The sequence below is a fragment of the Emydura macquarii genome, unplaced genomic scaffold, assembly GCF_026122565.2.
Source record: "Emydura macquarii macquarii isolate MOO-44397 ecotype Brisbane River unplaced genomic scaffold, CSIRO-AGI_Emac_v2 contig_2988, whole genome shotgun sequence".
Classification (NCBI taxonomy): Eukaryota; Metazoa; Chordata; order Testudines; family Chelidae; genus Emydura; species Emydura macquarii.
Window position 1 is genome coordinate 4,670,124 of NW_027133125.1, and position 15,221 is coordinate 4,685,344.

The 15,221-nt window shown below is 44.4% G+C and overlaps 1 protein-coding gene across 1 annotated transcript in view; it reads left to right on the forward strand.

The window, feature by feature from the left end:
* ARPC2 (actin related protein 2/3 complex subunit 2) overlaps positions 1-15,221 on the forward strand; it is a 33,855-nt gene that overhangs the window by 5,614 nt on the left and 13,020 nt on the right. The window contains exons 2-7 of the mRNA XM_067570079.1: positions 3,823-3,857; positions 4,963-5,075; positions 7,502-7,547; positions 8,217-8,403; positions 8,960-9,053; positions 13,731-13,857. Coding sequence (XP_067426180.1) covers positions 3,823-3,857; positions 4,963-5,075; positions 7,502-7,547; positions 8,217-8,403; positions 8,960-9,053; positions 13,731-13,857 — 602 coding nt within the window. The remainder of the gene's footprint in view (positions 1-3,822; positions 3,858-4,962; positions 5,076-7,501; positions 7,548-8,216; positions 8,404-8,959; positions 9,054-13,730; positions 13,858-15,221) is intronic.

The window sequence follows — 15,221 nt, forward strand, 5'->3', positions numbered from 1 at the left end:
AAGAGGAGCTCATTATTCACTGTAGCAGAAGACAATGTACTGTCTGAAACCTTAAGGTTATGGAAAAACCTAGACAGTCTGACTCCAGAGAGAGCTATGTGGATCAGGGATAAGTGAACTCCATGTCAGTGCCAAATTGAGTAAACTTGATTTTGAGGAACATGGTTTCACAATGTTAAGAGGTTCAGCAGGCAGTGTCTGTTTACTGGCACAGAAAGGGAAAGCTGAGGGCGGAAGAGCAGGATGCAGAGAAAGAAGATCTTGGGTGGAAGATGTAGTATTCTGCATGGATCAAAAGGACTAGTCATCCACAAAGAGATGAGCAGAGGATCTCACAGGCTGGGCTACCATAGTTGCAAACCTCCAGTAATGGAGATGCCACATAAGAAGAATAAGGTTCCATAGTACAGACCCCTTGGATTTGTGGGCTGATATACAAACTTAGGTTGCGGTGATGCTGTTGGTGCTAAACTGCTAGCTCTTGTAGTTGTGAATTTAAAGGAATCCCTTCCGTAAGCAAGGTGATGTGTTTAAGTGTAAGAATCTGAAAGGAGCTTTTATAATGGATTTTGCCAGCAATTTGCAGGCTAAATGCTATGTGCTCTTCATCATCAGTATGATCAGGATTAGTGATCCCAGCTACTTCACCTGTTCTATTTGGAGCCCATTTTAAAGGGATAGTGTTGTGTGAGCACTTCCATTGTAACCCCCAGTTTTCAGTTGCTTGTCCGCTTCTGAAACTTTTACCTGTGGGGCTGATGTTTTTTTAGGCTTGATCTCTGCCTGGGGGGCATTTTAATTTAAGAAAAATAGTTCAAGTACTTTACTCTAAAAAACTATGGTGCCAAAAATGGCTGTGATTAGGAAGTTGAAATCTGGCAGGGAAACTCCTTGAGAAATGCCTGTGAGTATTTATTTTTCTACAGGTGCAAAGTAAGTAGGTAGGGACTCTGCTCCCTTCTTAAACATTCCTTGCCTCATTCACTGCACGTATTGTGTATAACTTGCTTTCCTGTGGTCTGGCATGCACAAGAATAGTACACAGTAGCAGAAGATATTATACTTATAAGAAAGTTTCTAGAAAATATTGATTCTGTGAGCTTGGCAAATGGTGTGTGATCATGTAATTAAAAACTGCTGTATTACCTATGCATGAGGAAGGCAGAGTTAAGGTTGCATGTGCACCCTTAACTTTAGTATTTCCTGACTCTGGAGTGTTTAACTTTACCATCTTAATGTTCCCTATGTGGGTTTTTGCTGAAATATTGCTAGTCCACACGCTTTCTTAAATTTGAGTGAATTTAATGCTCACAGAAACAAACTGATGCACTCTGCATTCCTTGCCCATGCCTTATTTCTGCTCTATTCCTTTGCATTACTTCCTATCAAAGAATGATCTATTCATGGCTGTGGTGTCAACAAAATACTTTGGGGAGGTGCTATGCACATTATTCACAATATTTTGCTCCTGGCCCCCAGGACCTCTTTGCTATTCTGCTCATGGACCTCCCTTGAGCAGAGCCACCCTGCCAATCACCATCAAGTGTGTGGTGAGTTGATGCGCACCAGTTTAATTTTTGTTTATCTGCTGTGGGCTGATTACCCAATGAGCAGAGATTAATTTGACGTGACTTGGGAATTGCGCCCTACTTCAGAACAGAAGTTATAATATAGAAGTGCCTTCTGAAGTGGAGTGGGGAGCAACTTCCCAAGACTCAGCTGGCGAGCAGAGATTAGAGAGAGAGGTCAACAAGCAACTGGTAGTCATTTTTAAATTAAAAATCTGCCCCAAGTCACTTGCATCACTTCTTCCAAGTGCTGTGTTATCTTTGCTGCTGTAGCAGTGCAAAAGATTGAGACTTTCCAGTTTCATAAGGAAGGAGGCTATTGCCTTTTACAGCTGCTAACTTACAGAAAGTAGTGACGGCTCATCATCATGCCATTGCCAGTGAGGGCTGGATAAGCCCACCAAGTGCACTTAGACCTCAGCCTCCGGAGAAGTGCCTTTCCTACCCCAGCAAAGCAATGATATGAAGTACTTGGAGCCCTAGCATTAATACTTTTCATTGCATCAGTCTTCCCATGCATCTTTGCTGAGCTTTGGCACACCTTGCTGCATTCCTGAGTCCCCACAGCAGTGATTGAAGTGGAGCTGTCTGCAAGTGGAGCAGATGGCAGGGCAGAGCAATGGCTTTTATCTTGCAAAAAAACCCATTACAATTGTTTGGTTCTGAAACAAGGTGACGAAAATAAATTCCAAGCCATTGCTCTCCCACCAGCGTTCATGTAGTTTCCCTGATATGCCAAGGTTTTCCTGGCATCTGCCAGTGTGCTCTTGCCTACAGTGAGTGAGATTCAACAAAAGGTCCAACATCTAGAGAGGGGCAGCCAGTTTGTGACCACAGGCACCCTGAAAGACATGTCTGTGTATATAGCAGCTTGATTTATTTGCTGAACTGGGCCTTTTGCTTCATTACTTCGATACATCTGGGTGAGGAGGAAAGCCAAATGCCTTATCTTCAGAGTTCTTTGGTCCTAATATTTTATGCAGTGTTTTTCATTCAATTATTTGCACCCAGTCCATTAGTGGCTACTAGATTCTGTTTTAAAAATAAACAGAGGTATAACTGCAAAATGAACAAACTGTCAATCCTCAAATTGTATGCAGTGTTGTAGCCGTGTGGGTTCCAGGATATTAGAGAGACAAGGTGGGAGAGTTAATATCTTTTATTGGACCAACTTTTGTTGGTGAGAACTCTGTGTGTCTCTCTCACCAACAGAAATTGGTCCAATAAAGGATCTTACCTCCCCCGCCTTTGTCTATCTAATCCCCAAATTGTCTACCTTGACCTTCTGTTTATCCTCTGTAGAATTCCCTGCCCATACCTTACCGCTACCTTTGTATTACTTCGCAGCAGAGAATCCCATATTAATGGCTCTGGTTTCAATAAAACCTCTCAGGATGCAGAGGCAGCAAGCAAACCACTTATGGATCATAGCAAGTTCACCCTTCATAAGCACTCAGATCCATCAGAGTAGTTAGTGCCAGTTTAACTCCATTGCCTAGAGAAATGCAACTTTTAGTGCATTGTTATTAAGCCTTTAGGCTTAGAGCATTTAGAGGCAAAGTGAAATGTTTCAAATGTCTGGTTCTTTGGGATCCTAAATTACAAACAGAAGCCTAGATACAGTTTAAATTTATATGATGAGATACACATTTGAAAAGCTTCTTGATCTATTCATCTACAAGGATCCAAGCTCCGAGGAAGGGTTTTTCTCTCCCGCAAGTCCGTGGCATCGCTAACACCTAAAGTATTGTAAGGGCTGCACTTCCCTGCCAGGCTTTACATGGCTGTGGTGATGTCCATGCTTGTAGGGGAGCCACTGACTCAGGAACTGTCCTCTTGGCAGGCTAAAAATAAAGAAAAATGATTTTAAAAATGCATGTCTTAGTAATTGTAAAGGTATGCACGCGTTGTTAATTACTTAGCGTCTTCGACTGTGATGCAGAATTCCCGTATCTATGAATAGACTCTGAGTAATATCATACTAAAATGGCAAGATTCTTTTCAAAAGCTGGGTATAGCAGTTGAGGTAAGATCATTGCTTGCAGTGAGATAGTGATGGGGAAGTACAGGACTCTGGTCGGTAACATCTTTCCTAATTGACTTGCATTAAGAAGTTGGGGCTTGCAGAAAAAGCCACTTCTCCTAATCAGAAACGTGGACATGTGGCTTTTTAAAATGAGTAAGTCAATGTTTCTGCACAATTCTAAGGGGGTTGCAGTTTGATTTTTGACATTGCCTGTTTTCTATTTTCTAGAAACAAACCAGAGGCAGTAGAAGTAACATTTGCAGGTACGTTCCGCAAAATTTTCATCTCCTTGAAAGAATTCAAGCTTGAATGGCCTGACGACATAGTGTCTGGTGTACCTGAATTCCTCTAGCACCACATGGAGAGATTTGTTTAATCGACGAATTTGCGCCGTTGTGTGTCTGTGCCACACAGTATAGTTAGTAAGAGTTCCTGTTGGCTGAATAATTCAAAGAACTGTCCTTGGAAGCGGTTAGTTTCCTTTCTCCATCCATCCTTCTCACCCAATGCATGTGCCAGTGGCAGTGAGTTAAATGGTCACAGCACTTGCACAGTGAATTAACTAAATGGTTTTAACTTGTTTACCCTGTGTGCCTGGATGTACCCATAGTGGCATGTGTAATGAGGTATGTAATGCCCATCTGGATACAGCAGATCGGAGGCTGATTTAGGACTATAAGCACTCAAATGGCCAAGATAAACAGAGCCTATTCCCTGTAGCTTACTCTCCAATGAGATGGGATGTGACTTGAAAATTGTAAGCAAGTATTCATCCTGCAATTCAAATGTTAGATTCCACGTACCAGTTAGGGTTGTACTGCTCTTAAACAGAGCATTTAAGTGAAACCAAACAGAGGCCATTCTGCCTTCTGAACCAAATGGGGAACCTAGATCGCAAACTGCCCCAGGAGACTGCCTTTGCTCTGGCTCCACTCTTCTTAGGTGCTTTCTCTTTCTGATGTGTGTAACCTACATGGTGCAAGAATGTCAGAGATTGTGTGGCTGCCAAAGGAAGCTTTCAGGCCACATGAAGAGACAAAAGTTAGCCATCTGAGAGAGCTCTTCATCTCCGGACACTTGCCTGGATTAAGCATGTGGCAGATTTGTCAGTGACAGTTCAAGCAAGGCCGGGTTGAACTTGAGAAACAAAGCTGTCAGGGATCTCTTCAGTCTTTGTTACTAATATCCAGTATCCCTACATAACATTCCCACTGTTTCCTTAATTACAGGCGACTGTGCTTGAGAGCCCAGTAGTGTGGGAGATTTAAAACAGTCCCTCTTTTTAAAAAACTATTAATGATCCAGTGCTTTGGCCCTATGAAACTACAGAAGAATTCTTAACCTCCCTCTGTTCTGCTTCCTTCCAAGATTTCGATGGAGTCCTTTATCATATTTCAAACCCCAATGGAGACAAGACAAAGGTGATGGTCAGTATTTCTCTGAAATTCTACAAAGAGCTACAGGAGCATGGTGCAGATGAGGTAAGTGAGCACACTTCCTATTTTCCCTTTCTTCCTGTTACTCTAGGCCCTGGTCCGGCAAACACTTTGTGTTGTACATGCTTACTTGACTCCCAGGAGGGGTCCCATTGACTACAATGGATCGGGACCCTATCAAGGCCCGGTGGGTTAGAAAAATGTCTCTGTAAACTAGCACCACTTCATATTTGCACTACGAAATAGACACCGTGTTACTCCTGTCGCCAACACAGAGCATCCACAATTCTGTAAGAACAGGCTGAATTCTGTTCCTGTCAATATCTGATGAGTTCCAATTACAGAGCCTTTGTTACTGGTAAAAGCATAAGAGGCAGAAGAGCACAGCTGACTTTTCAGATCCCCCTAACGGCATGTAAGACACTGGCAGTTAGAAATATCCTCTTGTAAACTGAACCCACTTGCTAAGGAAGTCACTGAGTGAATAAATATGGAACCCCACAGTGCTGCTTTTCTCATTCTAACCGCACTTGATAGCAAATGAAAGGCTGCCTTTAACATGTGTGAGCCTTTATCTGCAGGCTGCCCTGCCTCGTTCCGCTTTTGTAGCTGATGTGTGAAGTAGCAGGTTTAGTTCCTGTTCAACTGTGCTTATGCTGCAGAGAGCCATTTATGGTAGAAAGAAAAGGCCTTTTATGAACATCCATGCGTTGTGGTTGGATCTTGAAGCAGGAAGTATGACTCAGTTCCTGAATTAGTTTTCAAATCTCTTCATGTTACCTAATGGTGTTCACTCAGCAGAAAGACGCTTTGGGTGTCTTCTGTTTGTTTTTCCTGGGAAAATATGGGAAAATTGCTCATAAATGAGTTTTACTTACTAATGACTGGAAAGCGTCTCAAACCTAGAGAATTCCAACAAGGGGAGAGTTGGTACAGGAATTGTCAAACAGTGCTTGAATAAGTACAGGTGATTTGCTCATCTTGTTTCTGCCCTGTATTGACTTTGTTCAGGAATACTCTGTTTGCTTGGCCACGGGGAGCATTGGGAACTTGCTGAGAGCCAGGAGACCACACTTACCCAGTGTGGGATGGAGCAGACTGAAGATGCAGCCTGTGGAAACTGCAGGCTCCAGAAGTCTTGTCTGCATTTATCTTTTTATTAAAATCTCCCACTAGTGATCACAATGCTGGCAGCATTAGTGTAAACTGCCAGTGTTTTTACCCCATGTGGCTTAGAGCTGCTCTGAGCCAGGCCTACACTTCCAGTGGTAAAGATGCCACACAAGCGCTCTGACTATTGCATTACAGCACTGGTGAGATAGTTTAACATCAAGTTCAGTGTAGACACCGCTGGAATGTCATGTTCCATCTTCACTCAAGCAGCAGTGTGGGATCTGTAGTGTCTGTGGGCTGAAGGTCAGGGGCTCATTTCTGACTTCCCCAATGTACGTTCTCTGTATATTTCTTTATTAAAAGGGGAATTGAAATAATCTGTATTGAATTCCAAATCACTAACCGAATCCATCACATGCTCGTACTTGGAAATGAAAGGATTCTCTGAATGAAGTGAAAGGATTCTCTGAATTCTTGATGCAAAGGCCTTAGCAGATGGGGTCACCTGAATGTCTATTTTCTCCTGTCACACAGAGTAAGGACACTTGATGGCAGAATGGGGCCAACTTCTGCAGCAAGCACCCTTAAATTCTGCTGCAGTGTTAATTTATTCTGTTGCCATGAAATACTTCTTATTCCCAGCTCCCTCACAGACCCACACAACTACAGCTCATAGTTGAAAATAATCATTGATGTTAATTCAGCAGTGATTATTTCTGAAGATAGAGTCTTTCACTATGTTGTTTAGATGGCTTCATTTCCTGGGATGTTATCCAAGTGGCTTGGCAGAGACCCTCCTTCCCCCAGCTCTATATGTGTCAGGGAATGGGGTCGAGGAGGGGCTGGCTTCAGTGGGTAATCTCCCTGGGTGCTGCAGTGTGCTCTGTTGTCTTCACTTCTGGTTCTCCCTTAGTCTGGCTGCCAAGCCACTGCTGCCTGACTCCGTGGAACAGTGCAGGGATCATGCACTGGAATCAACTACCCCTCTGAGGGAACTGCAGAGCAAGGCCTGGGTGCAGGTCGGTCCCGGCAGGGTGGGAAGATGGTGAATTTTGCATCTTGGAATCCTGGCATTCACAGAGATGAATGAGAGAGTCCAAGAGGAAGCTAGTTCTGTAAAACATGGTATCCTGAGACTAATTTTCAGTGAGGCCAGCCACAGTGTTGTTGGAGCTCTAGCATGCAGAAACCCATAGTTTGGGGCTCTGGGTTAAGACCAGACATGGCCTAAACCCGTGTCCAGATAGCTGATGCAGGGCCTTCTGAGAGAAGGGAAAAGGTGTTAGCAGTGGGAAAAGAGTGTAGGGTCTGAGGGGAAGGCAAAGTCTCACGCTGCCGACGTTTTGTCTGTTTCCTAGTTATTGAAGAGAGTCTATGGAAACTTCTTGGTAAATCCAGAATCAGGTAAGCCTGAATATAATTTTTTTTAAATGTTTGCCGAACGCAACAGTGACTCTCCGCTCTCTCGCTGTTTTATAAATAAGGTTCAGATGAGCACTGTGCTTTGACACAGTTGGGCTCTTAGTACAACTGAAAAGCTTTTTAAAACAAAACAAAAAGAATCAAGGTGGGCTGGGGATAGCGGGGCCGAGTTTATATGCAGCACAAACCATAATTCTTGATTCCACCCCCGAGAAAGCCTCCGTTCCTCACAATAGGGAGTTTTGTTCTGTGTGATGAGACTGACAAGCCTTTAATGAGAGTCAGAAAACCATGGTTACTTGTGACAACCTCTCTTCCTACTCACTCGGTATAAAACTTAGGAGCAGGAACTACTGAACCATCGCTTCTATCTTTATGGGAAAGATGGGGAAATAATGCGTAATCGTACCATGGCCTCGCTCTGAGTTCAGTTAAATGGCTGCTCCCTGCGCTGGGTTAGAAAGTGTCAGACACTGACATTCGTGGGAGCCCACACCCTTCAGGGCTTTGGAAGAGGTGAGAAGGAGATAATATGGAAGCAAATTCATATGGTGGGATTTGCGTAGTAGGATTTTTGCCTCAGAAAGTGTCTAATTTCTCTCTCTCAAGTGTGATTATAAATGGTAACGGTGGGCTAACCTCCCTCTGCAGGTTACAATGTCTCTTTGCTATATGATCTGGAGAACCTTCCTGCGGCCAAGGATGCTATTGTGCACCAAGCTGGCATGCTGAAGCGGAACTGCTTTGCCTCGGTATTCGAGAAATATTTCAAATGCCAGGAAGAGGGGAAGGATGGGGAGAAGAGAGCTGTCATCCATTACAGGGACGACGAGACAATGTAAGTATGCAGAGTACATCCTGCCGCTCCCAAAGCGGTCATCAGCACAGGAAAGATGTGTTTAACTCTGCACCAGGCCTTTGTGTTCCCACATGTAGGGAATACTGTGGTAAGCTGCGAGGTCCCCAGTGTTTTATGCATGGGTTTGCTTATCCTTCAGCTTGTCGGGTGTGTTGCTAAGGCAACACTTGCCCATCTGATTGACACAGGTTTAACACCCAGTGACCTATTAGTGACATCGCTTTTTGCTGCCTGGGACTGACACTCAAATGTTGTGCCTTGTTCCTGTGGAATGCTCAGTGTCCAGGCCAAGGGGGGATTCAATATGTTCCATCACCGGTCCCTGCATATGGCCAGTATCTCCTGCAGTCACTACAGTTCACTCCATAGAGCTCACCTTGTGACTTGTCACATGAACACACTGACACGCATCACCTGGTGGCTGTGCCTCTTTCATCTGGTTTGTATGTGGCAGCAGCAAATCATTCTGCAAGCTGTGCCTGTCCCCGTGGGACGTTTTGAGCCTGTCCTCACGGTGGCTTGGTTTTCCCCCTAGGTACGTTGAGTCAAAGAAGGACCGCGTCACGGTTGTGTTCAGCACAGTATTTAAGGATGACGATGATGTGGTGATTGGGAAGGTGTTCATGCAGGTATGGAGCCTGAAGGACGTTGAGTTGTTTATGGGTGTTTATAAATGGCATATGCCAGAAATAGAAACACTTCTTAAAGTAGAATTGCTAAACAAGAAGATACTGAACTGAAATGAGATCACTGGTGGCTTAATGCATGTAAATGCTTCACAGCAGCCTGTTCTCTGTGGGATGGAATTCTGCTGGGTGGCAGAACCATGTTAATAAGTTCAGACAGTCTCTCTTCTAATCTGGTCTGTCGTATTGGTGTCTTTAATGATTGAATTCCTTGCTGGCTTAACCCAGTTGATCATATGTTACATATTTATGCAACTCCTTTCCTCCCAAAGTACTTCAGCGTACACGCAATTCCACTGAAATGCAGCCACCTCTGGTGGTGGTATTCAGCAGTAGCCGGCTAGAATTCAGCATTGGCGGGGGAGAGGTTGAATTTTGGCAAAGGATACCAGAGCAGACCTTTGTTATTATGGGAAGTGCCCTGGCATCTCTTTGGGCCTGCCTAGTAGACAGGACCATTCAAAAGTGCATTATCTCTAAGCAAGTCCAGTCCTCAGCGGATCAGTGTTATGCTGTGTTCAGGTATTAGGCTGTTATCTTCTTTGTTCCAAGAATGAATCCTATTAAAGCATATAACTTATCTCAGTGTTCAAGGGAATGCTATAGCCAGCACAATTAATAGGAACACAAGCCAATGTAGGAAAAGAACAGGTTAAAGAATATTCAGATAAGTCAGATCTATTCAAGTTGGCAGAGCCTGATGAAATTCATTCTAGGGCACTTCAGGAACTAGCTGAAGCAATCTCAGAACCATTAGCAATTATCTTTGAGAACTCCTGGAGGATGGGTGAGGTCCTAGAGGACTGGAGAAGGGCAAACATAATACCCATCTTTAAAAAGGGGAACAAAGAGGACCTGGGGAATTACAGATCAGTCAGCCTAACTTTGATACCTGGAAAGACACTGGAACAAATTGTTAATCAATGTGTAAGTACCTAGAGGTTAATAGGGTTATAAGGAATAGCCAGCATGGATTTGTCAAGAACAATCATGCCAAATCAACCTCCGTTCTTTCTTTGACAAGGTTACTAGCCTAGTGGATGGTGGAAAAGGTAGATGTGATATATCTCGATTTTTAGTAAAGTGCTTGGCACTGTTCCACACAACGTTCTTGTACTAGGGAAATGCAGTCCAGATGAAAGTACCATAAAGCGGATGCAAACTCTTTGTAAGAGAGCACTCTGAGTAGTATCAATGACTTGTTGTCAAACTGGGAGGGCACATCTAGTGAGCTCCTGCAGGGGTCAGTCTTAGGTCTGGAACTAGTCAGCATTTTCATTAATGACTTGGAGTGTGTGCTTATAAAATTTGCAGATGACACCGAGCTGGGAGGGGTAGCAAGCACTTTGGAGGACCGGGTTAGAATTAAAAAGGACCTTGACAAATTGGAAAATCAGTCTGAAATCAGCAAGATGAAATTCAATGATGACAAATGCAAAGTACTTCATTTAGGAAGGAAAAATCAAATGCACAGCTACAAAACGGGGAATAACTGGCAGGGAGTCATACTGCTGAAAAGGATCTGTGGGTTCTAGTGAATCACACATTGAATACGAGTCAACAGTGTGGTGCAGTTCCGAAAAAGGCTAATATTCTGGGAAGTATTACTAGGAGTGTCACGTGTAAGACATAGGAGGTAGTCCTCTCTGAGGGGAGACCTGATAAGTCTTCAAATACGATAAGGGCTGTTATGAAGAGGACAGTGATCAGTTGTTCTCCATGTCCACTGAAGATAGGCAAGCAGTAATGGGCTCAATCTGTGGCAAGGGAGATTTAGGTTAGATATTAGGAAAAACTTTCGAACTCTATGGGTAGTTAAGTGGTGGAACAGGCTTCCAAGGGAAGTTGTGGAATCCCCATCATTAAAGGCTTTTAAGGGCAGGTTGGACAAACACCTGTCAGGGGTGGTCTAGATTTACATGGTCCTGCCTCAGCACAGGGTGCTGGACTTTGACCTCTCGAGGTCCCTCCAGGCCTACATTTCTGTGATTCTCTGTAAATGTGTTCCACCTTAAAAACCGCTCTAGTCTGCACTAATGGGCTGTCTGCAGCGGTTGCGGGGTCTGTGTGTGTGGTATTGCTTGTGTGCGTTTTGAAAAACTATAAATATACCTAGAGCCTGGGATAAGTGCTTTTTCATATCATTCTTAAACTAAATTATTTGTAGACCATTTTTCCCATCATAGTTGTCACTTAGCCAAACTAGAGTTCTTCTCTTATTCTAATAAACAATTAGCATGTTATGTAACTACTTTCTCAGTTTGGCATGCTGAAATTTCATCTGTCTGACGTTCTGCCTGCACTTTCCGGGTTCTTATATGTCACTTAAAACAAACACTTTTGTTCACGCAACGACTTTTTCCCATCACAGCCATTTGTCAGACATGTTTATCCATCCATCCCTATTGTGCTGCCTCTCAGTGCATTGTGGGAAAAACCTGGGCAGCTGTCCCATAATGCCTCAGCAGGGAGTAGATTGCTTTGAGAACCTGTGCGGAGAGGCACAAGACATGTGGAGCAGTGCACTCTGGCATGTTCTGTTGCACAGAGAGCTGGGAGGGAGGAGGACCAGCCAGTTCAATCACATTGGCACAGCTAAGAGCCCTGTCCACATTGCAAAAAGAGTGCCAAACTTATTACGGGAGAACAGCCATGCACCATTCTAGGCTGCTGGCGGGGGTGAAACACAGTTAACAGGTATTAACCCAAGTGTTCACCGGGTCGTGGTTTAGTAGGTCTAAGACTGGGATTCCAGCCCACATAAGCTTGCATGTTCCAGCGTAACGGCTGATGCTGTCTTCTCAGCTCGCACTGTGTGTGCGTCTGCATGAGTTCAGAGCAGAGTATCTGCTTCAAACATGAATTCTCTAGCTTTTGTCAAAGTCCCCAACTTTAAGTGCACAGTGCTATGCTGATTCTGGTGTCCCCGAATTTCAGCTCTGTGAATGAGGGGAAACCCTTTAGTTGTTAAAACAGGTTTTAAGGCAGGTCTCCAAGGCGTTGCTTGGAGCCTTCCATGGGATGGGCTGCTGTAGACTCTCTACCGCGTCTAAAAACTTGCTATTCAAGCCACAGGAATTTCCACTCTGAGTCATGCTAACACCGTCCTGCAGCTCTCGCCCTCCTTCTGCTCAGTTATGTAATGTGGCAGTGTCTAACACTACCTATAACTGAGCTTTCCTTTCATGGAGCTGATACTCCCTTAACCACCTCAGCCAGAGTGAAGCTCTTTGAACTGGCTTATCCAATGGCCGTAGCAGTTGGATGTCAAAGCTGTGACGTTTAATACAAGGAGATCCCAATAAACGGCACCAGTCGATTAATTAGTAACCAACCTGAACTCTCCCAAAGATGGGATGCGTGTGTTTCTCCTTCCGTTTCTACAGCAAGGAACCATGCTAAGGATATGGAGGGTGAAGAGTTCAGACACTGGAGATGCTGTGCAGCTAACGAAGGACAGCTGATGATATTTATGATATGTTTAATGTTGAGTTAGTGATGTGCACCTACCGCGTGTGAAGGGGTGAAGTTGCAAGTAGTGTGTACGTGGTTAATTAAGGAAAACAGCACTACATTGCCTGGCGTCTGGGTGATGCCAGGAGGAAGGGCCCCCTCTCAACCTGAAAAGGATGTCTGCAGGTCTGTCGCTCCTGTGTATTCATTATGTTAGAGCTGTGGGACAAATCACTTTTTTGTTTATTTTATTTCAAATTAGGATAGTGAAAAGGGCCCATGTACAAGCTGTGAGCACAACGCCTAGGATCCTGTTACCAAATGAAATGCATGTTTGTCAGCTCTTCTGCCAAACAACTGCTCTTCATCCACCAGCCAGAGCCCCCCACCCCATGTCAAAGGACACATGAAACAAATGCGCCCTGAAAGCTGACAAATCTGGGCTATTTTGCAGGAGGGTGAGAGAGAGATACCAGCGCTCCGGGGCCCATCTGGGGAGTATCCTGCCAGCAGCCTCCCATCTGTTACAACCTTGGGGAAGTTAGCATCTTTGTAGCATTTGGCTGTGTTTCACCTAGTTAGCGTTGGCTTAAGGCTTACAGTTTCAATTAGGACCCATTCTTTCACATGCTTCTCGTATTCTGCATGAAATGTGCCGTCATTGGTAGGTGACAATTCTTAAATTCTTTTGCCTTAAAGAAGGAAACAGTTTTGCAAGGAAACTGACAGTCAGAAGCAGCTCCCGTGGGAAAGCACAAATGACTCTTACTAGTGACTGCTCTTTAGCCTCTCCTCCCATGTTTTGATTTTGTGCGTTAGTTTTGTGTGAAGTAGGAAGCTTTCTACTCCTGAGTTTCATGTCCCTGATCTCAGTTTGTGTTACTGTTGGTTAATTTGGCAGGGTTTTAATCTAATAAACAAAGCCTGCACGGGATTAGGAAATCTCTGGTATAACAGGACTCTGATTCCACTGAACTAAATATTTATTATGCCTGTAAAGGAGGGAGGGAGAGAGAAAGAACGCGAACGAATACACACTGCTTGGCATCAGAAGCCAGTGTTCACACTTCCTGCAGGCGTGTGTAGTGTGAGAGGCTGAGATTGCAGTGGGGAGACCCTCAGTTTACACTGGAGTGAATGCATGCTGGTTTTATCGTGTCTTCTCAGGAATTTAAGGAAGGTCGCCGTGCCAGTCACACAGCTCCACAGGTGCTCTTCAACCACAGGGAGCCACCCCTGGAGCTGAAAGACACAGACGCAGCAGTAGGTGACAACATTGGCTACATCACCTTTGGTAAGTTGGGCCTAGCCAGGGCAATTTATCCCGGCCCTTCAGTGCTCACTGCAGAGAGCTGCTTCGCACTGTCTGGTAGCTCAAGACAGGAAGTGAAGCTGTGAAACTCCTCATGACAGTGTTCTGCATACGGATTGGGATGTGATACAGAGACTGATGCTGCAGTCATTCACCGCAGGGGATCAGTTTCATATCCTGCTGGGCAGTGAGTCTTGCACTCATGCTAACGTAAGGTGCCTGTAAACTTCGGACAGTTGTCTTCTTACATGTCCGTAAAGTGCCAAACATGCAACTGGTGATGACTGTCCCTATTGGAGACGAGTTCCCATCCTAAAACCATTGATTGCCCATCTTGCTGAGCCAATCTGCAGCTCAGGACTGAAACAGGAATGCTGCAAGTTCAGACTGGCAGATTGGTCAGAGCAGTGTGGGAAAACGTTCAGAGCTTTTGCTCCACAATTCTTGGCTCCAGGACATGCTATTAATGTCATGTTGTCGCGGTGTGTTTGGGTCCAAATGTACCACAGCTTTATATGAAGTAATAATAGTAACCATCTGTCTGGATATTTCTCAGTTGGGGCAGAGAGAGACAAATGGAATTCCTGTAGTTTGAAAAAAATTGTTCTGGGGGTAACAGAAGTCCACAGTATCACATCTTCATCTGTCATCTCTCCCCTCCCTTCGAGAAGAACATCCATTTGCTGTGTTCCAAGTTTTCTTTGTTCTCTCTAATAGAAGATAAAGAAATGGAGAAGAGAAGGTTAATCATTCATAGTCCAGGTCATTAAGCATGTTAAATAATTCGAAACAAGGGAAAGATAGAAACAGGGTTATGGTTTAATGCATCACAGTATTTTAAAAGTGCAATTTCAGATGACGACAAAAGGGTATCGCTGTGAGTTATTCATTCAGGAGATGATGTGCATATTTTTTGTATAATTTCTTTGGCCACAGATGTTTTTTTGGCAAATATTCTATTAGAGGCATGGTCTGAATGCACAGCTGGGACCTGGAACTTCCATCTCGGCTCTCCAACATTCTTGTTGGTCTTCGACAAATCATTGGAGCTCTGCCACTAACTTTCATCTGTAAAGCAGAGAGACTTGTGACACCCATCCGTGCCTAGGGTAGCCACCTGAAAATGCCAAGGTCAGGACAGGCTGCAAAAGGAGAGCAGATTCTCCCACCACTGGTGGGTGGCACTGAAGCCAGACTTCCCAACCAGCCACAAACTGTGCTTCTGATTCCCCCAAACCGGTTATCGAGAAGCCAGTACACAAATACACACAGCCCCCTTTACTGCATTTCAGTCTCTGGCTTCCAATCAGCCACTAGGTCCAGTAAAGAGATCAGTTATTTAAACT